The sequence below is a fragment of the Tetrao urogallus genome (genome assembly GCF_951394365.1).
Source record: "Tetrao urogallus genome assembly, chromosome: Z".
Taxonomy (NCBI): domain Eukaryota; kingdom Metazoa; phylum Chordata; class Aves; order Galliformes; family Phasianidae; genus Tetrao; species Tetrao urogallus.
In genome coordinates this window covers 22391141-22418756 of record NC_136816.1, presented here as the reverse complement: position 1 = coordinate 22418756, position 27616 = coordinate 22391141, and the positions used below count along the sequence as shown (strand labels likewise).

At 39.4% G+C, this 27616-nt stretch overlaps 1 protein-coding gene across 1 annotated transcript; it reads right to left on the bottom strand.

The window, feature by feature from the left end:
- Positions 1-382: 382 nt before the first annotated feature.
- On the bottom strand, positions 383-26955 carry PCSK1 (proprotein convertase subtilisin/kexin type 1; the record flags this gene model as incomplete). The annotated part of the gene is made up of 14 exons (XM_079548079.1): positions 383-745; positions 3505-3666; positions 5446-5579; positions 6762-6919; positions 8276-8509; positions 9489-9589; positions 10810-11022; positions 13535-13707; positions 17747-17835; positions 19879-19955; positions 20396-20542; positions 22534-22644; positions 25783-25887; positions 26776-26955. 14 exons carry the CDS (start codon positions 26953-26955, stop codon positions 383-385), a joined length of 2247 nt encoding a protein of 748 aa, XP_079404205.1.
- Between the last annotated feature and the right edge of the window lie 661 nt (positions 26956-27616).

The following is a 27616-nucleotide window of genomic DNA, read 5'->3' as shown; positions in this document are numbered from 1 at the left end:
TTGTGTTCAAAACTGCTTGGCAATTCAGATTTTGAATCCTACTGCAGGCTAAGGGAGTAGGGTAGAAGAATAAATAATGTGAAAATGTTTAAAATAGAGCATTAGTATTTTCAAGGGAATACTGCTGCATTTCACGCCTGAGGGGGCAAATCTACTCTGATGGTAATGAAGAAAGTCTTTGAAAAAAGCTATTACTAAAAAGCATCAGCTTACTGCCTTATCATCCCACATTCATTTTTTCTTCTTGAAGTTTGTGTTAAATATGAAGCAAAGCAGCAATCACACAACTAGAGCATACAATAGAGTTCTGAAGAAAAACCCAAAAAAAATGGAGGTGGGGTGGGAGAACGAGTATTTCCAACTCAGTGTCATATCCTATAGTTTAGTTTCCTTCATTTATAATATCAACCAAGGCTTGCAGCAGTCTGTCATCTCTATGCTTGTATGGTTTGGCATTGTAAAAAAGATCAACATAGTCACTGTACAGACTTTCTTCTGAGTCTTTTAACCGGGAGGGCTTGTTTAATTTTTCGAGGGCTTGATAGAAGTGCTCATATGGAATGCTTAACTTCTCACTTGCAGTCTTCTTCGGCAGTCGCTTCTGAGCCATCTGTCTGCTAAAAGCACTTCGCAGTAAATGCAGCATAGCCTCTGATGGGAACTTATCTTCTGCTTTGTTCCTGGTGCTACCGATATCTTGTGTTCCTTTGTTTTTTGCACTCAAATTTTCCTGTGTGGTACGATCCTGGAATGCAGATTGGCATAAAGGAGATTAGGCATCACTGGAATAAGAGTTGCTCTGATTAGTAATTTTCATGTACATGTTTGTAGATGCTATTTTTTTCAGTTAGGAGCCACTAACATCTAAAAAAGAACTAAATCACTACATGTCAAAAAGGACTTCAAAAGGACTTTACTGCATAAAGAATCAAATCTCTCCACAAGTTATGAAGATCCCACAGTGGAAGGATGCAACTTCTAATTTTACAGCGACATTTGTCTCAGTCTCAAAATACTCCTAACGGTGCTATGAAAGACAGTTCCATGGCTATCCATCTGGAGGAAGTACGCACTGTGGTGATGGCAACTCCAGATGTGCCATATACCCTTTGTGGAAAGGACTGAACTAATGTTTCCATGTTATCTGCTCCACAGTTGCTCTTGCCTGAGAAGACAGTGAACTTTGGCTTATCTGTGGCCATGACAGGTAACTCAGTAAACTTTGGAAGGCTAGTGCCAAGTACAGATGTACAGAGAAATCAGTCATGCACAGCCTCATTTGAACACTGTTATGGCTCAAATGCTGTAGAATGAGCCTGCATGATGTCTTTCTATTGGAACATTCAGTTCATCTTGAGCTGATTTTTATACATGTTTCCACCAAGTTTCTTCTACAACACCACCTGAATCCAGTTTTATTTTTCTTCAATTTTATTTTACTGCATGTGGCTGCCACTATGGACACTTAATTTTATGCCTTTAAAGTCCATAATCATGTTTCCCTCAATCTTCTTTGTAACCTCACTGAAGAAGGTTAATCTCTTTATACGTTATGGACGTTCTAATTACTTAAAGGGGAGATGAATAGATGGGATGTAATTAAGTATTCTGCAGACACTGACATAATCAACAGTACAAGGGCTGCTTCAAAAATAATGCCTCCTCTTTTATGATGTTGGCCCACTACATCAGAGACAGACAGAGGTGCAGTCATAGAGGCTGAATTTCCAACCAGTATCCCTTCACATGTTGTTGCTGTGTGACAGATGGCAGCAAAGGGGCAGTCTGACAGAATGGCAGCTGAAGTGGAAGAGACATGAAGTAAAGGTGAGTCACTGAATTCCTCCACTGGGAAAAATAGTACCCACTGACAATCACTGATGCTTGCTGAACAATGATGGAGACCAAACAGTGGATGTGATCAGAGGGAGTAGACAGGTCATGCATTTCAGCAATAGTGACAACACCGTGAAAGAATAGCCATGTTCTGGCTGGCCATGAACAGCTCTCACACCGCAAAATGAAGAGTATTTTGATCAGTTCATCTGCACAAATTGGAGGATTACAACCAGAGAACTATGTAAAGAGCTGAATACTGGCTTCATTGCCAGTGGCAACATTGGGATAATGCAAAATTTGCACCAATTGGGTGACACAAATGCTCACACAGGAGCAGAAAGAACACTGTACACAGGTTGGTCAGGACTTACTAAATCAATATGATGTTTAAGGTGACATTTTCCTGCATCACATCATTACCTGAGACAAGACATGGTGTCACCACTACTATGTCAAAATGACAATGCATGGAGTGAAGACATGCAAATTCTTCATTGAAGAAAAAGTTAAAGATGCAGCACTCAGCACATGAAGTGATGTTTTTTTGGGACAGACAAGAAAGCAGTGATCCTTCTGGATTCCTGAAACCCAGACAAACCATCAATTTTTACTGCTGCACCATGACACTGACTTAGCGGAAAGCTCGAACTTCCTGAGTCAGGCCAGAGAAGAAGATTACCTTTCTCCTGCAACACAGTAACTTCAGGCCCTATAGCAGTTTGAAGACTGTGGAGCATGTTGCCAGGCTTGGTTGAAGTGTTGTACCACACCCACCCAAGTACAGTCTTGATACAGTGACTTCTGACTTACACTTTAGGCTGATGAAAGATCAACTGTGTGGGCACATATTCTTAGCAACATATTCTTAGCAACAGTGCTTTCATAGCAGCTGTGAAACAGTGGTTTACTTCTGCTGATGCAGATTTTATGAGCATGGCATGCAGGCTCTTGTTCATCACTGGCAAAAATGCACAGCTAATGGTGATGACTGTGGTGAAAAATAGTGTTTTGTAGCTGAGAAGGTGGTCCATCAAACAATGTTATTGTAGTCTTTGTATTTGTTATCATTTGTTCTAAAATAACAGAAGGCACTACTTCCAGAACACTGTGAATATTTGCATCCAGAAAACTACTGCTATTCTCAGAAGCCTCAAATACATTCATTTTCTATGAAATGAACTATGCCTCAAAGTTATGAAGGGGTGAAAAAGGAGATGGCAGCTCCTTAACTGAACTGTCTGAAGTGTTCTAGCTTTTGTGATGTATTATGTAACAAACCTGCTTCAAAACTCCCTAAAAACATATCAGCAGATTCTTTTCAGATTCAATATTAACTTTAACTAGAATTACAAAAATTTATTATGCATTCCTCCCTCCTGTACCATTCAACTGCATAAGCTGTTGAGTTCAAAGCTTTAGTATCAGCATCCCCTTTCAATACTAAAACTGTAAGGTATTGTAGTATTTGAGACTAATAAAAATATCAATTGTTGATATGTTGACAAAATTACAATACTTGCACAACTCAAAAGTGTTCTGGAGCTAGAGAAAATAAATGCAAAATGTGTATGTGTCTTATCACTACAAAAAAGGAAAAAGAAAAAAAAAACTTAATTTTCTTACAAATTTGAAAATACGTTAAGAAAATGATTAATGAGACACTACCTCTACAAGGTCTGTCATCTTCTCCACTCCTCTTCTGTCATTTTGCACAGCATTGTAAGATGTGTATACACGTGGTTGTTTCATATGTTCAGGCTGGGTATCAGTGCCATGCAAAATCAATTTCCAATTTACAATCCTTCCTTCATTTTGTATTCTTTTGGACTAAAGGACAAGACAGCATTAGCATAGGTTCTCAGAATATAAGAGGAATAAACAGAGGATATTTGATCATAAAGAAGTGAGAATTCACTAAAATAAAAAAGGACTCCATCAGTATATAAATTTAGACCATGACTTGTAAGCCCCAACAGACTGACAAATTAAGGACAGAACTTACCAGAAGGTGGGATTTAGTACAATGGCTTGACTAGCAACATGTCGACAAAACATAATTATTAATTAGCCTTATAAGCATCAATGGAATTTCATAACAATACTAAAATTACTGAAGTAGTATTTTGTATTATTAATGTTAGTTCACTAAGCCATCAAATGACAATTTTCTTTAAAAAGTTACCTATAAAATGTTTGGAATAACATTCTGTTGTGATGTACAACAGCATTCTGAATCACAGCTTGTGGAAGCAAGAAACAAATGCTTTGTACATTAGTTTTGACACTGATCTTCAAAAAGTAGAAAGTGGAAGAGACAAGTACAGAAAACAGTGAAATTTTATTTTTCCAAAGCTTCTTTCAGATTTTTTGCTTCTTTACCTAGTGGCTGAAGAGAACCTTCTTTACTATAAAAAATTTATACCAAAGTTACATATGAAAGTTATATGACAACTCAATTATCAGTAACTCTGCATGGTGGTCTGTTATTCCAATTAGTCATTAATGGTAAACTTATTTCTGGAACCAAAAAACTCTAAACACTGAGGAATAGTACATTATTTCTTGCGGACAAAAGTTTGCCATACTGTAGGTTTTAAGAACTTACTGCAATTGGAAAATGAGAGAGAATCAAAACCAAAATACCCTTTTTGTTTTTTTTTCTAAAAAAAAAAAAGCATCATTTTAGTTACAAAGAGCAGGATATCTGTAGCCATAGGGTTATCCATAAGCCCACACAGTATTACCACTATACAGTTGTCAGTAATATTTACTTCTACTGCCTTGTCCACCTGTTCAGTATTAAAGTCATGTTTACAATTCGAGGCCAATAAGGGTTGGAGACTCAGTGTCTGATAGGAAGCATTCAGTTTCTTGCATGATCTGATCCCTAATGACAAGCTGATTAACAGACAGTTTCAATGAAATTCTCCAGAGATGAGTGAGCTCTTATTCTTTGAAAAGAATGATTTTTTCACCTGCCTATCAAACAGCACTCTTCTGATTTTAATAAACTTACTTATTTTATATCTGCAGATTTCTCGGCTTTAGTCATTACAGGTTTTCCAGCAGTCATTACTCTTGAGAAAGAGGTTAGGGGAAGATATATAACAGAATACTTCCCCAAGGTCATCAGAAATTCATTAATTCAGAAGGTTTTGAGTTAATGACAATTATGCCCATGTACCAAGAAGAGACTAGGTATATCCTGTGTGCTTTTCTGCAGAAAAGAACTAATTTGCAGTTAATCATATGCAAATTTGATTACATACTTCACACCATGAATCACAGAAAATTACATGAAGAAGTGATCTCTTTCAGTGACATACAATGTGAGAAAAACATAGGCATGAAATGTCTTTTGACAGGTACATGTCAATGAAATGAGTACAGTGCATTGCATTCGTGTAAGAACAAGAAAATCTGTCTGTCTTTTTCTGCCTCAGATGAGCCTTTAATCTTTAATCCAATGGTTACTTAGTTTAAATAAACTCTTGTTGTAGCTTGCTTAATGCATACTCAGTATTCAACACATTTGATAGTGGTTGTGATAGGGTTAGCGATGGGTTAACTTTCAAACTTAGCCGGTTGGCATGCAGACATACTTACCACATCAGTAATTCTTAACACCCAAGTGCCTGTTGGATTCTCTCCCCATGTGTGCACAGACATGAAATCCCAGTTCTTAAAGCCATTGGGAGATTTATCTCGCTCTCTCTCAGCCAGTAATACAGTGCTGGTCCCTGTTTTAGTGCAAGATCAACAGCAGAGACTGTTCATGTTTCCCCTTCAACTTTCACGTTGTTTGTTTGCAAATTACATAGTGTAAAGGTAACCTGAAAAAACACTATTCAGCAGTGGCTTGGTGAACGTGGAATGTGCTAGTTCTGATCACTGGTTACTTCAACAAATGAGCTTATGCAGTATACACCAAGGCCTTACCCTGAATTTATCACTGTATATTTTTTGGTGAGTGTAAACCGTTACAGTCTGGAACTCCAACAGGGTGAAATGTATTTGCATTTTTATTACTATTACAAAAATGCTGTACTTCACAAAGCAATTCTGCAGCAGAAGAGATTCTACTGGAGAGCAGATTTGTTGTGCTGATTTGTATGTAAGCAGAAAACAAGGGAGCTCTATTTTATGTAACAAGGGGAGCAGAGAAATGCCAGAGAGCCTAATCACTAGATAAAAATACATCACATTTGAAAAGTCATGGCTGTCAGGCAAAGACCCCGATGACTGGAAAAAGGGAAACATCACTGCTGTTTTTAAGAAGGGTAGAAAGGAAGACCTGAGGAGCTACAGGCCAGTGAGACTCATGTCTGTGCTTGGGAAGATCACAGGCCAGATCCTCCATGGAGCAGATGGAAAAGATGTCAAGGCACATACGAGATGAGGTGACTCAAGATAGCCAACATGGCATCACCAATTGCCAATCTGAGCATTCCATATTCCATAAGGATAGCTTGCCATGTTGCAGTATGTTTTGTAAAGTTGTACTAAAGTGTCAAACAGAGACATACTTTTTTTTTTTTAACATACACCAGTGGGGAGACAAAGTCAGATGAACTCTAGGGAGTCAGATTTCCTCAGTTTTCCATTAGGTCATCAAATCACAGTAAGGTTAATAAGCATTATTAAACTATAATTTGATACCACCAGGGGCTCTCAATTTTTAAAGGTCCTGCTGCTTGAAGGCAACATATTAGAAATAGTGCCTTCATCTCTAAATCATGATTTACTTTCACCTTACAAAAATAACCCAAAACACAAGAATGAAAAAGGGATTCAGAGAACCAGTTCCTTCATTTCCAGGATGCTCTGTTCTCACACTCCTCTGTTCATTGTAACTATATTTGTATAATTCTGTATTTTCAATCTACAAAGAACACACAGATAGTTTCTAATGTTTCCCATACCTGACGGAGACACCAGAGTGACATGAAGATCTCCTCTCCGGGAATATTCAATTGTTGCTTCAAGCTGCACATGCTCCAGAGATGCAATTGAGTTCTCTTGACCCTCACAGGCTTTTGTAGGAATTTCAATGATGACCTCCTCATTTGCTCTTAATAACCTGGCAAAATTACAGAAGTTTTATTTACAGAAATATATGATTCTGGATTAATATGTGAAGTGTAGAGATGAGTTTAACAGTCATTCTAGAATGGGGGCACAGCATAAGCAAGTGTTTTGCAACCCACCCTGGAAGCAAGCAAGCAGGTCTGATAACTGAGTCTCTCTCTGTATTTTGTTGTCACACAGAGACTACAAAATTAAGTCTTTGCAGCCAGATACACCACATAATTGTCAGACCTACACATAGTTGCCTCACTGAAATATTCAGGAGAACTGAGAGTTAAAACACTGCAAGAACCTGAGTGCTTTTAAACTTTTGTAATTCATGTAATCTCTAGAATAAAAGCATTACTTATTCTGTACATTCTCAGAGCACTGTGCATAGTATTCTCTTCACATTTTCCATTAATAGTAATGAGAATGCAGTATCCAAATCTCCAAAGAAATGATTCAGAACCCAGTGTATTGAGATCTTTGTTTTATAATGTAACAAAGAAGACAGCAATAAAAATGCATAAACAACAGATACAACGTACATCACGAGATCAACATTCTATGGAAAAGAGAGGGCTCATAAAAACAAATTGATAGTAAAATAGCATAAATAGTAAGGTTACCGAGCAGTTACAATCCAAAACAAAAGGCAATCCATTTCTACAGAGAGATTTTTAGTGCACTCACAGTGTAATTTCTATCTTTGAAATACTGTATTTATTCTACAGAACGAACATACATATGAACAGGTAGAAAAAGAAAGGTCTTACTGATTAACTAGTTTAGTGACTTCTGATATAAGCTACCTGTACATTGAGCTCAGCTTAGGCTTACTGTGCTGCAATCATTAGTGATTATGGCTTGTCACTCTTTTCAGCGAGCCTTAGGGACTCTTATTTTTCATAAAAGCAGTGCTGTAGATGGGACTAAAGCTAAGTGTATCATCCTGGCTTACATTATGCGTGTCATGTGAGAGAAGTTGCTAAGACTTATTACAGATGTTCCTTTTAAAAACATATCTGAAAAACTTTGGTATCTTTTTCTTCATCCACTGATAGCAGTCTAAACACTGCTACTTGATCAGGTTTGGTCTCACAGCATTATCCACCCATACACTGGCTGTGTGAAGAGACACAGTGATCTTATCCTATGTGAGGGTTCATGCTATTTATTTTAATCAGTTTTACACTGAAAAATAGCAAACAAACAAATGTTGCTTTCTCGACCCTGGGGAATGTAGCTGGGCAAAAAACCAAATCAGAGACCAAAGATACACCTTAATTCTAATTTGTTTTAGAGCAATCTATGTGCAACACTATCTTTCACGCTTTACTAAGCCTAACTACTGCTAATGTCTTACCTTGGTGCAAAGCTTCTGTCTTTAACAATACACTTTCTCTTTTCTGGTACACCTTTCCACCTTTTGGGATCAGCTAAATCCACCAATGCATTTGCATTGAGTAGTCCAAATCCAAATCTGCTGTTCACCATCAGTCCCGCTCCGTTCTTCTTCCATCCTGGATTGACAGCCAGTGGATCGTATTCCGAGGTCCACACTACCAAGTGCTGCATATCCCTCCATGTTAGATTTGGGCTGTTGAGAAAATGATCCTGGTTAATTGTTTTGGTACTAACCATCACTTTTCTCTTAGTTATTATTTTGCAATATAAAGTTTTTGAAATGTACCTAGTACTGAATTATTAAAAAACAACAACAACAAAAAAAAAAAACAGTGCATGCTTATGCTGACAACACTTTGGGTAGACAAGATTTCTATGTAAATTAAGAACTGGTATCTAGCAAGATTAGAGTCCAATCACTCAAAATCCCGTAGGCATTTAAATTTATCTAGCAAAAGCAGTATTTCCCACCAGTCTTTACAGAAGTTGGGTGTGAATATTCACTGGGCATTTGATTCTATCTATGATTATACTCCAATCCTTAAAATATGGTCCTAGGTATCATGGGTTGTATCATCAAAGGAGTACACAATAGCATATGGAGCAAAACACGTACTATTCAAGTGCTAAGCCTACATCTTAACACCTGAAGTGAAAAGGCCATTGCCTTGTCTTGTCCTGTCCTATTCTTTATCCCCGCCTCAAAATCATACTATCTAACTATCAGGCCTGCAGGGCCTGAACATATCTTCTCTCTGCTTGCTTTGAAAGTCAAACTTGTGTACCTTCAATTATATGTCTCATCATTGCCAGGAAAGATTCTGCACATTGATTAAACATTTCACTCATACTCCTGCATTCTACCATATTCAAAATATGCTCTCTTGACAGTACAGCCTCAATTCTTTTAAGTCCTATTGATTGACTCAACAAACAATTATCATCAATGCACTAAATGGACTGAAATTCCTTGGTCATTACATGTTGCTTTTGTAGGTTCTGATTTGCTAGACAGGTGTTGAGGCAGATAGCTGTTTAGTTTTGTCATCAGGTAGAGCAAGACTAACTGACAAAAACTGGAACTGCAAAGTGATATGGTTTAATTTGAAATAAGCAGCATTTGAGGGAAGACAGTAGGGAAGAGTTTCAATTGTAATTTTATGACATCTTACTTTACTTCCAGAGCAAGAGCAAAAATTCCTGCTGCCAATGGTGCAGATGCAGAGGTCCCAGTGTGAGTCTCTGTACATTCATTGTGAAGATCAGCACTTGTCTGCCAGAAAAACAACAAAAAACAAATTGCATGAATAAACAGTAGTAAATACAATCATATCCACACTCACAAACGTAGCCATGTATCTTCCACTTGGTGCGTATTTATACATTCCTTACCAGCAGAGGAAGGGATGTTTAAATTTGTTCATATTTCATTCTACTCTTTTTACTTCAACTATATTTTTTGTATCAAAATGTTTTGTGTTTGAACAAAATACTCCCACACTGAGTATCTTTTTTTATTCTAAGGTTTCGCAATAAGTGTTTCAGGCCTACTGGTGAATCATAAAAACAGATCATTGTGTTGGGTCTAGAACATTTAAAATTACTGCTTGCTAGAAAATTACTCATAGGATTAGTATTAGTGTTCTGCTCTCTCTTCAGCTGAAGAACTATAATTTGCAATGAAACATGTGCTTTATTTGGCAATTAAATACCAAACTCATCTGCCCATGTATCTCTAGAAACAGAAAGGGAAACACTGAGACCTTTATAACTCAGATCTGAAGAGTAATCTCTTAGGAAGTATCGGTTCCTCAGCTAAATTGCAATGACGTTGTTTTAATCACCACTCATATAATTCATTCTAAAATTACCACCAACCAGAGCTGAAAAAAAATCATAGGTCCTTCAGTATTATTTAATCACAGCAAATTTCTTTCATACAAGTTATTTCTTGCACAGTTAATGAAGGTACAGGCTGATCTATCCACTTACTGGGCACCTTTCATAGGTCTGCAAGCACCACTGTTGTTGTCATTTGGAACATTAGGAACTGAGGGATTAAAAATATTACAGAAAGTGTTCGAGTGACAACATGCACAGAGATGCTAACTTGTATGGGCACATAAAACTCACTAGTTCTTTTTGCATATGCTCTATGTCTGTCTTTGTGATAAATTGAACCATCTTCATGCAGAGACATCTGTCACACTCAAATGTCAGAAGATTTCAGCATGCTAATTTAAATGCATTGCTACAACAATTAGCCAATGTTTTACAAAATAGTAGGTGTTCGGAAATACAAACATGTTTTGTACTATAAACTCCTCACTGTCTGAAAATGAAATCACTAAGCATATGAAAAGTAAGCAGTAGAAACAAAGCATTTAAGAACTCTAATTTGTTAGTTACATTATATATTATAATATATATATATATATTATTATATATTAACACATTTTTATGTTTGTTCTGAATCTGGTAAAAATAACCTACAATTCTTTGGTCAGTATAGTCCCCACTGCTGTACGCTGTGGCCAGAGTTGAAGAGCACTTCTCTGCATACCAGGGAGAAAGGCCTTGCTGAGAAGCACTGCTAATGGAGATAGTGTAGATACTATCAGTGTAACCATCACAGTCACAGTTGTCACCCTGACGACCTCCATTCCCTGAAGCCCACACAAAAATGGAGCCTTTTCCATTTCGGCCCTGGAGGAAATGAAATGTGCGGTTATAAAAGAGATTTCAGTCGTCATAATACATCCTTAACAACTCCTCTTGTCTCTACCATGAGACCCTAACACATCTAACATTTTCAGGTAGAAAAAGACAATCTTCTGTAACATCATAGAAGACATACAGAAAAAAAAATGCTACTTGAGGTGTTCTATCTCAGATCCTATAGTACATCCTTAGTTTGTCTGTATCTTTTAGTTTGACTGGTCTACGTTTAGTGTCCAGAGACAGTAATTTTCCTCAAAACAGGCATTAATGTTAAAAACAGGATCTGTGATCAACAGGTAAATTTTCCCTACTTCTCTGCATTTAGTGCGGAACATTTGTAGGAAGAACACTCTTTTTATTTTTTCCTTTCCTGTTTCCTTTTTTACTTTTCCCTTTCATTTTCCCTTTCCCCATCCTTTTTTCCCTTTTCCCTTCCCTTTTTCTTTTTTTTTTCCTTTTCCTTTTTCCCTTTTTTTTTCCCTTTTCCTTTTTCCCTTTTTTTTTCCCTTTTCCTTTCCCTTTCCTTTTCCTTTTCCTTTTCCTTTTCCTTTTCCTTTTCTTTTTCCTTTTCCTTTTCCTTTTCCCTTTCCAGTTCATCAGGAGTTATTTCACTTGCACTTGAATTGTGGGTAACCAGTGAAAACAATATACTTAATATGACTCTTCCACCATTATTTTTGGAATAAAGTCTTTCACTGTTAGTGCTTGCTGAAAACCAGAAAACCAAAAAGCACATCTGGATGAAAATCCTCCTTTCTCTCACAAATCCATGAACCAGCACCAGCAATCTCAGGATGTAATCATTCTTACTCCCTTCTTGGGCCTTCAGTGCGTAATAAGGTACCAACAGCTAACGACTGATGCTGACAGCTGACAACAGAGTGCTGCAGCAGCATGTGAACTATCACAGCTATCAAAGAGAAAGCACACACCAGCTATTCAATTCAGTCTTATGCTGAGATGGTCCTTTAGAGGAGACAATACATTTTGTGTGAGGAGCAAGTTTGTATTTTATTATTTGTTAATATATGTATATTCACTGGAACCTGCAGTTGAAATACATTCTCACTCAGATTTATTCATGCAAGCACTGAGTGATACTTGCAGCATTTAAAACATTAAAAATAAAGAAAAGAAAACAAAAGCTGCACTCTTTTTGATACAGTTGCAAAAATACGCAGGACAACCAACATCCGTTACAGAAAATGAGATAATACTTTGTTTTGAGAATCAAGGCTGCAATCCAGAAAGGCAATGATATATGTAAACAGGTGTTTGATTTCTGCTGGAGTGCTCCTGATGGTGCACAGATGTTTACGGCTATGCATATGCTTAAGTGCTTTACTGGGCCAGCAATAAAGGGGTCAGGGATTAAACTTAACTTTGTTGGCAACCCCATCTCTAAGTAACTTGATGGGGAATGAAGCGCATTCAGATCCTTGCCAGAGGAAGCCTGACAAATTATGGGTAAATTTGATCCCCTCATTAAACAAAAGAAGTTGGGGAAAAAAAGAAAAAAAAAAAAGTACATTCTTTATCAAATAACCTGTTTTTTTTTTTTTCCAAGTAAAACCATTGAACACTGGTTCCCTAACTGCTGCTTTTCGCTATCCCTCTTTTCTTGCCGTGTACATACTGGATGCTTGTTACCATAAACCCATTCCACAACCTCCACTCTTCCCTCAGAGCATGTCACCTGTCAGACTTGCCTTTTTTTTCCTTTCCTGTCTGCTCTGTTTCCAGTATCCTCTTTTGCTCTGCTCCTGTCCTTCATGCATTCTCCATTTTCCTTCTTTCTTGACCTTGATTCACATTTCCTTTCTACATTAGTGCCTGTCCATCTTTAGATATCTTTTTATCTCACTGGCAAGAGCAAGAGCAGTTTTTTTGATAGATCCCCAGTAGCTCTGTTAGTATCCCCACTCATCATCCAATGAGATCAAAAAAGCATAACAAAAAAAACCACACCTACTTGTAAAACCACTGTTTCCATTACTCTTCATTATGCATTTTTGCTATCTTCACTTTAATTGTAATGTGATACGCATTTATTTATGAACTAATGCAACTAACACAATACAAACCCATCCACAGGGCGCTAAAATGCATCAGTATTTCATACAGCAAAATATTCATGAAGCAGAAATTTTGTATTAAATTTTTATAGGCTTTCAGTGCAGAAATCCAATTACTGTTCAGTGCAAAATAAGCGGCAGAGCAGGGTGGGGGTAGGGTGAGACAGCAGAAGTAAGGATGGAAGAAGAAAGCTTTTCTGTGGAGAATACCAGCTAAAACAAGCTTAAGAAGGCTCTAATCGCACCTTTTTGAAAGTCATGTTCTAGCTGGCAATTTCTGACCAGTACTATTAAAATGTCTGCTCTGCTTTTCAGTTATGTGAATAGAGCACAAATGGTTTTCATTTCCTGCCTGAGACAAACCACTTTAAAATTCTGTCCTCTGTCACGTTTTATTGCATTTTTTTTCATAAGTATAATACCTGTTTTATCCCATATTCAAAAGCTTTCTGTGCCAGTCTCCCAGGTCCCTCAACAGTTTTACCATCATCATTTGGGCCCCAGCTTGCACTGTAAATATCCACGTGTTCCGGATTGAACCCAATTGAACTGGCCTCAATAGCATCAGTGACTATTCCATCCAGCATGCGTATACCTTAACAAAGAAAAACAAGCAGACTGTATTAACTTTCTGTTTCCCTCTTCCTCTTTGTTACCTCACTGTTGCACTTCCAGCAAAATTAATCTAAATCAACTTCACCATAGCCTATTGCTATTTATTTAAATAATACTCAGGTCAGTGCAAAACAGTATACTTACTCTTTTTGCAGAGCTTGGGGCTCTATACACATTGGGAAAAAAAAAAAAAAAAAAAAAAAAAAAACACAAATATCTTGATTGCACCTTATTAACTTCTTTTTCTCTTTTTGCAGAAAGCCAAGAAGATGATGTTCCATTTAGTGTTCCTGTTTTCTTGTTATTACATTGAGCTTTTTTTACCTCATTCCTTTCCTACTAAATCTGCAAAAGACTTCTTCACTGAAATGGCTATTGTATTGTTAAAACTACATAGGTTTTACCAACACTATTTTTAAGAGTTAATTATGACTGTGCCAACTGATACACTCAGTCCTCTCTGCCATTAAGCTTGTACTGTCTTTGTGATCCTATTTCACCAATTCTTCATTCTTTATGACAAAAAATTCTCAATGCTGTTTTACTACCACATTTTTTCCAACTGTGAGCAATCCAGAGAGACTAGTGATATCAAGCCATTAACATTTTATTGGGAACTGCCTGATCTAATCTTCAGAGCAAGCTTGAGATCAGTGGTACTTAAAATTCAGCAGCAGACAGTGGCTCATCTGCAGTAGATGACTCGCTCTGCAAACTCTAGCCTTCAATAGGATTGCTATCACTGTCCAGGACTGGATGAGAAAAGAAACAGCAACAGTCTGGCAACCTTCCCACTGTGGTACCCTTCTCCCAGCAACAGTAGCAATAGATGAGCTACAGGAGTCAGGACTCAGCCCATTTTCAACAAATAAGTATTCTCCTGAACCTGCCAAGCTTGTACTACAGCAGTGTGAGTACCACAGAATTATGTGTACTCATTTCCGAGTATTTTCCACTAAATGGGAATTTTTCCAAAACATGTCAAGAAGAATGTGACTGCTCTAGAAAAATGAAAAAGAAAAAAAGCTCTTCCTCTTGCATCTATGTGTGTCATTCTTCATTTTCACTACCAATCATTAAAAAAGCATAACCTTGTGCACAGAGAGGAACCCCAAGACTCCTAAAATCATTTGTGAGAAAGCTGAGCTTGATTATTTAATAATATTTACAAGGGGAACTTACAAGCAGGAGGGAGAACTACTTTTTACACAATCTGGTTGCAATAGGACAAGAGGGAATTATTTTAAACTAAAAGAGGAAAGGTTTAGATTAGATGTGAGGAGGAACTTCTTTACTCAGAGGGCAGTGAGGCCCTGGCACAGCTGCCCAGAGAAGCTGTGGTGCCACTTCCCTGAAGGCGCTCAAAGCCAGGTTGGATGGGGCCCTGGGCAGCTGAGCTGGTGGGGGGCAGCCCTGCCCATGGCACAGGCTGGGGCTGGGTGGGCTTTATGCTTCCTTTCAACTCAAACCATTATATGATTCTATGGTTATTTCACATTAATAAGTGGCAAAAAGAGGCAAGGGAGTTAATTTGCTCAACTACTGATACCACTATCACTCCTAAAGCTGAGAAAAGAATCAAGGCATATCCTGTGCCTCAGGTTCTAAAAATACCACTTACCCTTCAGAGGCTAAAGCTTGTAACATTTTGAGCACTCCTATTTCAGGTGGTTTAGAATTGTGAGATGCAGTCATAGCAGTGCACTGTGAGCAAAGATCTGCCTGTGTGAAAATGACTGAAAGCTTTCGGCACTGGGTTGTAACACATCATGAGATAGTGGGAATGCAGAGAACAGTATACAGATATTTCCCAAACAAACCAAGCCAACGCAACTGACAAATAATGTGGTAAGGAATAAAACAAAATCACTGGTAACACAGTGATAAAAATGGCTCAAGAAAAAAAATAAATCATTGCCTTATTTTTGTAACCTCCTGAAACGCTGCATGTTTAAGCCAACCCAGAGATGTGATGACTGCAGTAATATTTCCCTAAGCAGATTCCAATGATCTTCTCTTGCATAAATTCTTCCGCATGCCTTCTCTCATCATCAGTCCCACAAATTGACAAGCAGGCAAAGCCCAAGGTAATTTCAGAGATGTATACACATTTGCATGGCAGAAGGTTATTCTTAGCAACACATCACTGTGTGGGAACTCTCAGCCCAGTCCTTTGTAATATCGAGCTGCTTCATCATTTGATTTCCATGGCAGCACCAGAGAAATGCTGTAGCATGGTGTGATGGTTAGATATGTATGAAGGTATATAAACCCTGCTTTACTCCATATACACACGTTTCTCAGCTCTATCCAAAGCAAGAGGTTCATGTTAAAAGAAACTGACATTAGTAAGCATTTGCTTCACACCATACACAGAAAAGCTTCACAGATACAAGGTCTTAAAAAGACTCGTGCAGATTTCAGAACAGGGCCAGACATTAACATGACAAATTAGAACACCCAAGATTGTTAGTACTTTCTGTTATTATTTTCATGGAAAATAAGGAATTATTAATTGACTATTTTACATTAGGACAAAGTTAAAGCAGTCTCTGCTGTTGAAGAGAACAGCATACTCCAAGTGTCAGTCTCTTTCTTTAAAGCATATATTCCTGACTATCAGAGAGAATACAGTGGCTCTGGACCAATGGATTCATGCAGCATGGCAACTGATACAAGGAAATAACTGCTTAAAAAAGCCATCCTGAACTGACATCAAATAGAAGTGTGAAATGCATCATTTCAAGCATTTAATAAGAAACAAAAAAAAGAACAAAACCTGTAAAGAAATAAATCCTGCGTAGCTCCCATCTCAAAAAAGCCTTCCAGTGACCACTCAGAGCAAATCCCAAATGTAGCTAATCCTTTGAAGACTCCTCCTATTGCTCTTCAAATGAGTTTTTTTCAATCCTAACATAATTGAGGTAGTCATGCAGGCCAGCTTACTATTTATTTCAATTTTCCTAATTTTCACCTTCCTTGTCCAATTACAAGCAGATTTCTGCAATTTGGAGTGCTGGATTGCTTTTCCTCCTGTTATTTTCCTTTTGCAGACAAATCACCCAGTACGGAATTCTAATATGCACTTGCAAATGAAAACTGTGGAAAAACCTTCTGTGTAGATATAAGTACCTTAAAATAGTGGCACAGCAGGAGTTCAGACATCACTGCAGCTTCATCCATTTTGCCTTGCTTTGAAAATCTGGCATCTTCATCTTGTGAGTGAGATATTTTATTTAAACAGAGTATGACAGCATAATGCATTGTGGCAAAGGTAGAATGCAAAGCTGACAGCTCAGCAAAGTAAATGGGAACCTATGAACGTAAGACTAAAATGGTGGGAATGGCAGTTAAAGGTGTCAATTGCCACTTAACATCCCTTTGTTTAAAAGAAAAAATGGAAAAACCAGGGCTGTAACAAGTATCTTCCTCTGAGCTAAATAACCATTTACCATTGATACTTCGATTATAAGTATTTCATAAATCACTAATGGATTAAACTTTTAATCACCTCTTCAAAAAATGAAAATACTGACTGATGGACAAGAATAAATATCTATTTTCAAAATTAATTTATGATGATAATAACCACAGCACTATGAGTATCTGTACTGACACGACTTCTTGAAAATAACTGTGTTGATGAAAATAATATGCTGTAAGCAAAGGTGGGTATAAATTTGGATGTATTTTCTTCTGTTCTTCTCAAATCATTCTCCTCCCCCATGCCATCTTCTCCCAAAACAACCAGCTATAAGAAGTGGATCTGTCATTCTTTTAAAGAAACAACCTTCTCTCTGGGTACAAAACAGATTGTTTTTACTACCCATATTATTTTCTTGTTATTATTTTCTTGTTACATATTATGTGATTTACCTATATTGAAGTGAAAACCAGAATCCAGAAAATATGTTGGAATTTAAGAAACAGTGTCACTCTATCCTCTAGCCTGTAACCGCAAGTGTGATGCCTCCTGGTTTCCATTCACATCACACATCTAACTATTCTTGGTTTCTTACCTCCAACTTTAGAATTGTAGGCTACTCCAACTCCACATTTTCTATTGTTGGCTTGCATGGCAATTTCTCCTGCACACCGTGTTCCATGCCTGGATAAATATAGCAAGAATAAATGACTTCTCATAACCTAGACGCTTCCATGTAACACATACAAAAACTCATCAGTGACTTTCTTGATGTGGTGGATGTCTTGAACTGAATGTAATGCAGCTATTGAACAGCTTTGGTATTATATTCACATTATACAAAAATATTTGTTTGCCTTAGACTTCAGTCTCTATAATTTTACGTATTTAATTGTCAAATAATCATCATGACAAGATGATAAATAACTAATCTAATCTCACTAACCTATTAGTTACACTTGTTTTAGCAGAGAACAAGAGCAGTGTAAAATTATGTGGCAAGGTCGTTAATTTTTTTCAGAACAAAACATGAAAGAGACTTCTTTAACCACATTTTTAGATATTCTCTTTATTTTTTCTAAGGGCTGTCTTTATTTCCTTATTTAGAAATTTATTAAGAAAGTTAGCCTGTGAAGTATCTTCACCAATGCTGAATTTTTCTTGTAAATACATACATACTATGCAATTTTTTTTTTTTTTTTTTTTTGCTATAGGCAATTCTGTACTCTTTGATACAGAAAATCTTCAGGTAAAGATAATTGTACAAGAGTTTTATTACTTAATACTACAGATTGTTATTCAATGAGCTGTTTAAATGCTTCTGGGATGAATTCCATTTACTTATTAACAAAGATTAGTGATAATACAGGTAGATCTAAGAGATAATATCATCAGAGCAAGAGGATAATGTACTCTTGCTCTTAAATAATGTTGTAGTAAAGTAGAAATGTCATTTTTCAAAAGACTTGTTCATTAGACATTTATCCATTGATTGTTTTTTTCCCCACACCATGATTGATATTGTTGTGGATGCTTATCATACTCTTTGACAGACAATAAAGAACCGGTGCTTTGGTTTCTTACTGCATCTTCATTGAACAGTGGCATCCCAATTGGTTTAATAAATTGACTTATTCTTTGCACCAGCTTTTAAACAGTTCCACTCTTTTCTCCTTCTGAAGGACAAAACCCTCACAGAACTACTATGAATACTCCCACAGTAACAGATTCACTGTGATGTTTCACTGAGTACCAGAGTGGTAGATCAAGAGAATTCCCCACTCCTTCCAAGACACACAAGTCCACAAAACGAACTGGCTGGTGCCTGTGTTCAAACTTTCTGAAACTTCCTAAGTTATCACCTTGAAGATGCTCAGGCCAAAACTGGTCTACAATGCTTCCACACACACTTTTTGCCTGAAAGATTTTCCAGGAAGTGAATGTAACCTTCTTCACAGTCACAGCCATAAAAGAGGATGAAGTCAGAAGCATGGCTGCACCTGTGCCCATTTGCACTGAGCTAGAACACATGCTATTAGCCCAGAAGGTACTGACAAAATCACAAAGCTAAGCTACAAGAAATGACGAGGTGGGATGAGATTTTTTGGGCAGGTTTCTAGATTCCTCTAAGAAACAGTATCTTACAGAGTCCTTCACAAGAGATGTATTTTAAGTTTCCCAGTGCAAAGCAGGGAAAGTCAAAGTCTGCTCAAGCAGATATTATTCTACAAACAGACAAGGGGATCTGAACAGATTTTTCTGTTCAACTTACAGAAATATATCAGACTTTACACATACTGAGATATGGAGAAGTTCATTACGTGAAAATTTAATTTCTTTAATTTCCAGTGTCTGTGAAAACATTTGTATGAATGAAAATACTGGTGGTTCTGTCTGAGCATTAGGAAACATTTTTTAATGTGAGTGCTTCCTGAACACCGGCACAAACTGATGAAAGAGGTTGCAGAGTGTCCATCCTTGGAGCACTCAAAAAGCTTCTGGACAAAGTTCTGGGCAACCATCTCAAAGGGCACCTGAAAGAGCAGAGCTTGTACTAAACTAGTCCAGAGAATCCTTCCAACCTCAACCATTCTCTGATTCTGTTGCACAAATTTTCCGTTCATATATAATTGCAATAGGGGTCATAGATACTTCCACACTTGCATGTTGTAACACACAAAGTACTGCACTGTTTGGTTCTCTTCACACGACTGGGAGGTTACTCACTTGTTTTCGTTTGTTGGGTCATATCTAGGAAATGGATCGTGGTCATTGTCATTGAAATCATAACTTGCCCTCGGATCCTGCATTTAAAATAACAGAATTAATTGGGACAACTAGGAAATAGATATTTAAATGCGTTACAAAATGGGTTCTAGAGCCTGTATTTATTCACTTGGTGTGCTTCATACTGCACAGTGCAATCAAGTGCATAGAATTTGATGAACATTAACAATTCCATAAATTTTTCATGGAGCTTTAATAATTCAGCATTAAACCACTGTATACAAACATGTACACAACTAAATCCACTGAGAAAAGAAGAAGTTACCTTTGCTAAATAACACTGAACTTCCTGTGACACAGATCAGGTTCCAAATAATACCTGAGACAAACATTTCATTCTCTGTAATATAGGAGCTGCCTTACAGAACAGAGAGCAAGACAGAGACAGCAAGAGCATCTGCATATCAAATTTACAAATAGTTAACCTATTCAACAGCAATCTAATACCCAAACTTACATAGTTGGAGTAGATGTCAGTGTGATTCCATTCCAATCCATCATCTAATACTGTGATGACAACACCCTTGCCTGTAATCCCTTTTTGCCACACAGGAATAACGTGGAGATCCAGTTTGGGAAGAGATGGAGTTATTCTTGTATCTTGCTGAGGAACAGAATGGATTACAAATGCATTAATATTTCCATCCACTCACAACACACAGATTCAAAGACATATTCTAAAGGTTCTTTAAACCATTCCAGGCTGAATTTGTGTACCTTGTTCAAACTTCGAAGAAATAAAACAAAAACCTGTAGTATGTTCAAATACCTGTAGTATCAAAAGACAGCACCCCGGTCGCCTAAGCTTCCACCTCTGAATAAAAAGCACCTTGTATTTATTAGAGGACACAACAGAAAGATGGGGATAGTAGAGACATAGCCATGATCCTTGGAAAGCTGAGTTAATAATCAGACCTACTAACTGTTCTTTTCTCCTGATGAGAAGACAGTAAGTAGCCCACAGCACAGTAAGCTGTATTTTCTCCAAATGTGATTTCTCCTGTGATGTTCAAGTTAGCCAGAGCAGAATAATTAATGGCTAAAACAATTAAGGCAGCCGTTTGGCTGGGAACAACTGTGCTGAATCACAACTTTCTGTTTACTACCCTCATTACTGTTCCTGTGGTAAATCAGCTGAAAGCGTGAATCATCTAGAGCTTTCCTTCCCACAGCAAGTGGAAGTGCTCTCAGAAGAGCATTTCCTAAGCAGGTCATTTTTCCTCTCTAATATTAAATGTGCAGTACATACATTGAATTTTGAAGCTTTACTTATTACACTATAAAAACAGAGACATAAAACACAGCACTTTGTTTTTTCCTGTGCATATTAACTTAGTTGATCACAGGTTTTTAATTTCTTTGTTTCCAAGAGAATATTGGACAAAATATGAGGCTCAGAGGAAGAAATACGTTATGGCAATTCTTTCAATTTATACTTTATTTTCTGACTGCTGCTATGAGGGAGTTTTTGAAGTTTCAGGTTTTGTTCTCTAGAATCCATAAAAAATCATTTTTTCCCGGTGTTGGTTGAAGGCACATAGAAGTTAGAAACTGTTGTCATTAATCAGATAATAAGAAATTTACCACAAGGCAACGATAGATTTTGGAAGGAAATATTTGATGCATTTATGCATTTAGTCAGAAAAAATCAGTGTGTACTGCAAACAAGAGTAAGCATCATGCTTTCTGCTTCTCATATGGGTAAACCGGAGTGAAAGAAAAAGGAGTGAAAATCACAGGAAGGTGGGAAGTGAAACTCTTAGAGAGCAGGATTTTGCTTCTTTCGAAAAAAAAAAGAAAAAAGAAAAAAGAAAAAGAGTTTTTGAACTCCTGTGCTTGTGCTTTTGTCCATTAGTCCATTACAGACATCTTGGATATCTCCTGCTTCCTATTAAAAGCAGGCAAACAAGCAAGCACATTCCCAGCTTCAAAGAAAAGTAAAATTCTTAAAGATAACCATTTTCCACGTTGAAAAGAAATCTGCAGTAATCTTCAAGGAAATATGTTATGCCATGTGTTTTGAAGAAAACAAAGTACTTCCAGTCACTTGGGTTGTGTTTGCACTTTGAACATCTTTCTTGCTATACACCTTTTAACCTATCCCCATCCAGAGTGCAAGAACTGACATCTAAACTGAAAGTACAGAGAGATGCCTTGTGGAAATACAGAGTCTCAAAAGAAATTGTACAAAATATAAGTGATTAACTGTATTTCTGACTTGTCATATTCAATCTAGAGAGGTCAGGAGATTTCTTTTTCTTGAGGGTTTGAACATGTGAGCTACAAAGAATCTTTTCTACTTACAATCTTGACCAAGAGGTTCAAGGTGCCTGTTATACGTGCACACATGCCTTTGTTTTCTGCTGGAGTATGCTCTCCACACTATCAATTTTAATGAAGGAATGTGCACCCAGCTTCAGACATGATAAAGGAATTCTTACATGCTGACAACAAACATTTTTAAGCTAAAGGTAGATTTTAGCTAATGTATCGTGTTCTACTATCAAGCCCTCGCTCTGTTACTAGTAAAATAGTACAGATGATAGCACAACCGAAATCCATTGCCCCCAATTCCACAATAAAGCAAATTCTTACCAGATACCACTGCTTATTCCACATAGGATCATTGAAGAGATTCTCTGCCGAGTCTGTCACAGCAGCACGCTTAGTTCGCTTTTTTTCATACTGCTGCTCTGCCCATGACACCTGCAGTTATTTACATAGATGCGAGAAGTAAGCCATATACACAGGGACTTTCTTAGCCTAAAGGGTAAGAGTTTTTCTCACACAGAAAAATACTGATGCCTAATGCAAAAAAAAAAAAAAAAAAAAAAGCAATGTCTGATGCAGAGAGGAAGATTATTTATTTTGTAGTACAGTGCACTTTAGAAAAGGGGATATGGTAAAATCACAATGCAGTGCAATTAAAATCATTAAGTTAGCAGTTGAGTCCCAGTGAATGCCAAGCAAAGCTGGCTTTTATATCAAATGTGCTGTATGGTGAGAAGGTTATTTAAGAAGCAAATCTACAGCCTGCTTCTTTATCCTACCTTCATTTTAATGCCCATCGACCACAAGTGGGAATTCAAAGAAAAGATGAAAGATTATCTCAGGTTTTAGTCTAACAGTCATATCTACAATGTTATCCACAGCCCAGCTGGACCTTCAACTCTCCTTCCCATTTGTGTTTTGAGGTATGATCAGTTATTAAGCTATGAATATGGGTATAATTTCATCATGTAGTTCCACTTAAGGCAACTGAGCCAAAATGTTTCAGTGTGTTTTGTTAATGCATCCTTACACCAAATTGAGTAGCATTTGTGCATGAACACAGCATTCTCTAAGTCACAGAGCTACATTTTAAAAATGTTTCTCACTCTTGTTCCTTTCAACACATTACTAAATCCAGTTCAAAACATTCTGATACCCATTTCTGTTGTGTGCTCCTTTTGGAAATGGTAATAAACGTTACCCACTGCTGGCATGTGGACAGTCACTCTGACAGAGACCCAGGTGATGTTTTCCCAATTTCCTAACAAGCAAAGCAAGCTCGTGTTCAGGAGACTGGCAAAGTCCTGCTGTGAGCCTCAGATGGAGACTGCCTTGATTCTAAACCTTTTGCTTTAAACACCGGAATAGATTTCAGCATTTTTGTCTGCTGCCATGCCATAACTTTATGCTCCTGACGTCTACCACCAAATATAACATGAGTGAGTTGGAAACTATTGTAATAAAGATGTACTGATTTGATTTAAATACTTTTTTTTTTTTTTTTTTAAGGAGAACTTAATGAGAATTCACCATAAGAACATAAACCGTTAAAAAGAGAAGCTACACCAGGCACGTGTACTGAAAGCTAATGACATTCCCTTTGCAATATATTTAGAGCAAAAACCCCTAAAAAGCACCATTAGTCACAGAAGACGAATATGCCAGTGCAGGTGTAAGCATTCTAAATTGCATTACTGATACACAAGGCTGTGTGTACTTGTGCCCAGGTTACAACAATTACCTTTATCCCTCCTCCATGCCCACAGCAAAGCTTGGTCTCTTCATCAGCGAACAGTAATTAAGAATTGACAGCTTCCATGCTCACCATTTTTTGATGCGGACAGCTGCTCTGAGAGAAATGAGCTGGAACTACCGAGCACATATGTCTGACAAACAAGCCAAACGTTTGTCACTCAGCAGCTGAGCCAGGTACAGGCTACCCATCCACTGCAAGAGCAGACGGCCCTCTGCCAGATCTCCACTCACTGGTACATAAAGCAGTGAAAATGATTGGGATCCAGGTCCCTACTGCAAGAAGTGAGGAAACCACATAACTGTATCCTTTTGAAACATTCATTGCCATCGCCTGTTTTACTGTAACACTGGGATGCCCATAGCAGATATAAATTTTCAGGTTAGAGGCAAGCTTTGCCCCCCAGCTGTCACTCTTAACGTGCTGTAAGAATCACAGAGGCTCTACACAAAGAAAAGCAGGACTGTCTTCTTTCCCCCTCCCTTTTTTAAGAATGAATTTTAATCTTTTTAGTGGGCTGTTGCTCTTTGGAGGAAAGGTTCGTGTATAACTACACAGCACTGCATGATTATTTTGTATTTGTATATTTACATAATGACATAATTACACCTAATTCATTCACATCGTTAATTTGCATATTAGATGGTAAATAAAAGGGAAATTGGAATAAATTTAACAAATCATCTGCAGTACTGCAAAGCCACTTTTGAAGTCTAAGTATGTAAGTCTACAGCAGTGTATAAATCCCCCCAAAAAGACAGAACATCTCAACTTGAAAGGGACCCACAGGGATCATCCAGTCCAACCCCTGGCTCCACACAGCACATCCAAAAATTAAATACTGTGTCTGAGAGAGCATTAATCAAAATGCTTCCCGAACTGCAGCAGCTTGAGGCAGTTGGTAAGAATTAGAAGACACAAACTTTATTGATGATTACTTATACTGGAATATGGCTTTGAACACGCCCATTTTACAATGATTTCACCTCAAAGATTTTAACTGTTGCAACAGTGTTTGAAAGGAGGTAGATGGGAATGGGCAGCTTGAACCAGAACACGCAAAATAAATACACAGCCTTTACCCCTCCCTTAATTCTTCATAAAATCTTTTCTCCCAGGTGACATTTGCAGCCAAAAACTTCACTCAGATAACCAATTATTTGCCATCAAGTGATTTGTCCTTACATGACTCAAAGTGCTCACAATGGAGATACTTGACATTTTGGACCACTGCTGCAATAAAGCTGATCTGAAATTCAAATGTCAGTGTTCTGATATGTGTCTGATATTGTTTGACAGCATCTTGCTCTGTTCCTTAAATTTGCCACCCACTGCATTTTCTCACCACGTTTACAAGCAAGGAAAAATCACTCTTAAGCAGAGGCAGAGAAATGGGGAGTCTGCTCCATGGGTCATGCCTTAGGTACAGTCCAGAGCAACTCCTTTTTTTTCCCCCCAGTGTTCAATCACATTAAATCAAACCTGATTTCCACAGCTATTGGACTGCATCATTGTTTGTTTTTTTTTTCACTTTAAACTCTGTGGTTCCTCATTTATATTTTCATCAGCTACAGATCTGAAATTCCAAACCTCTGCAGTGCTTCATATCTGAAATCTGCAACTGGAAAGCACTTGCAAAAAACGTGTTGAGAGGATCAGACTCTGCCTATTAATGACAGAATAATTAAGTACTATTCAACACAAGCCAAACGCTGAATGCATCAGACTTGCAAAGTGAAGAAGGTCTGCCAGTGACCTCATCAGGCAGTAGCATTACACTGCCAGAACGGACAGAGGAGAAGAAGGGATACAATACTCACCCGCTCATCATCAGAAAGCCTCTTGGTGATGTGAACGGCACTTCTCCGGGACCGTCGTGGATGGCTCTTATGTTTGAACAGATAGTGATTTTTTAGCGACCCAATCTGCAAGACAGAGGTGCACCTTCACTCTGGAAAGGTGTTTCCTTACAGACAACACATACCAGTACTCACAACCAACTTTGTGCCTGAAAGGGCAAGGAACCAGCCTTCTGCTGTGTTAATCTGAAGTAAAACCTTACTGAAGTACTTTGTGCTTATCACAGCCTTATCACAGAAGGTATGGAGGAATAGTTTTATTTACAGTAATGAAGTTGCACTCATTAGTAACAGAGCAGTCAGCACGGCAGTGCTGCTCCTGCAGTAATGACCAGCACCACCACAGACAGACTGAATGACTGGTAAGACAGACTGACAGACTGACTGGCTGACAAACACTGGATGACAGACTGACAGCCTGGCAGCAGACCGACAGACTGACTGAGACATTGACAGACCAACCGACAGGCGGACCGACGGACCGATCGACCGACCGGCTGACGGACCGACGGGTACAGTCGCACTCCCACAGGAGCACAGTTCCACCCGCGACACTTCGCAGGGCCGCCCCTGCCCGTGGCCCAGGTGCGAGAGCTCCTTGCAGCCCCAGTACCCGCGCCGCTCCGGCGCTAGCCGAAGGGGCGCTCTCGGAGCGAGCTGTCCCGGACCCCGGCCGGAGGAGGGACAGAGCCGTCACCCCCGGGCGGTTACTCATCCCTGACAACGCTGACGTCACGGCATCCCGAAAAAGCGCCGGGAGGGCCTGCGGGAGAGCGGCCCCGCGACGGCGCTCCAGGGCGGGGAGTCGGGGGCCCGGGCCCCGTCCCGCCCGAAGCAACCCCCCCACCACCCCCGAGCCGCTCGCGGGGACTGCGCCCGCAACGTCCCCGAGCTTCGCGGGCACCGGCCGGAGGGCAGAACCCCGGGGGACCCCGACCCGCCTCCCGCCCCTACCTGCCCCACGAGGTCGTAGTCCAGCTCCTCGGCGATAGCTCTGGCGGCGTCGGGGCCCGCCGGGACCTCGGCCGCCCACTCGTTGAGAAACTGCCGCTCGGCGCCACCGCCGCGGGCCAGGCAGCAGGCGGCCAGCAGCGCCAGGGCCGCGCAGCGACCGGCTCGGCGGGGCCCGTCCATGGCTATGGGGCGGCGGGACGGCGTTGCTAGGCGAGCCCTGCCCGGCTCGGCTTGGCTCGGCTCGGCGCGGCGCGAAGCGGCACAGCTCAGCGCGGCGCGGCTCGGCGCGGCTGCCCGGGGCTGCGCGGCTCCCAGACCCTCCGGTGCCGGAATGGAAATGAGTGTTTACACGTCAAAACGACGACAGCCATCCTGACGTCAAGTGTACCTGGCCCCCGAGCGGGGTGGTGATTCCCCACGGGGCGGGCGCTCGGACGGGCGGCGGGGGCGACGCCCCGGGGCCGCGGGGGGGGGAGCCGAGCCCGATGCCGTGGTGCGCGCAGAGCCCGCGGCGGGGCGGCCCTGGGGGGGTCGGGAGTAGCCGCGCTCGAATCTCCTCACGATCCGAGAGAATGGAACGTGTGTTTGAATGGAGCTCCCGACCCGGGACTGCCGGACCGAGCGATGGGCGTCCCTGCCTCCGGCTCCCATAGGGATGCGGCTCGAATTGGCGCTTGCTGCCCAGCCTGGCGGGGTGACAAATGTCTTCCCCCTGAAATGGGACTGCTCTCTGAATTTAACTGTTATTCAACTTTTAAATTGGACGTTTGAATGTCAGAGCTTTAACGCTGCTTATGGTAGAGTAGCAAGTACACCTACCCAGCTCCTCCTTGGCTTTTAG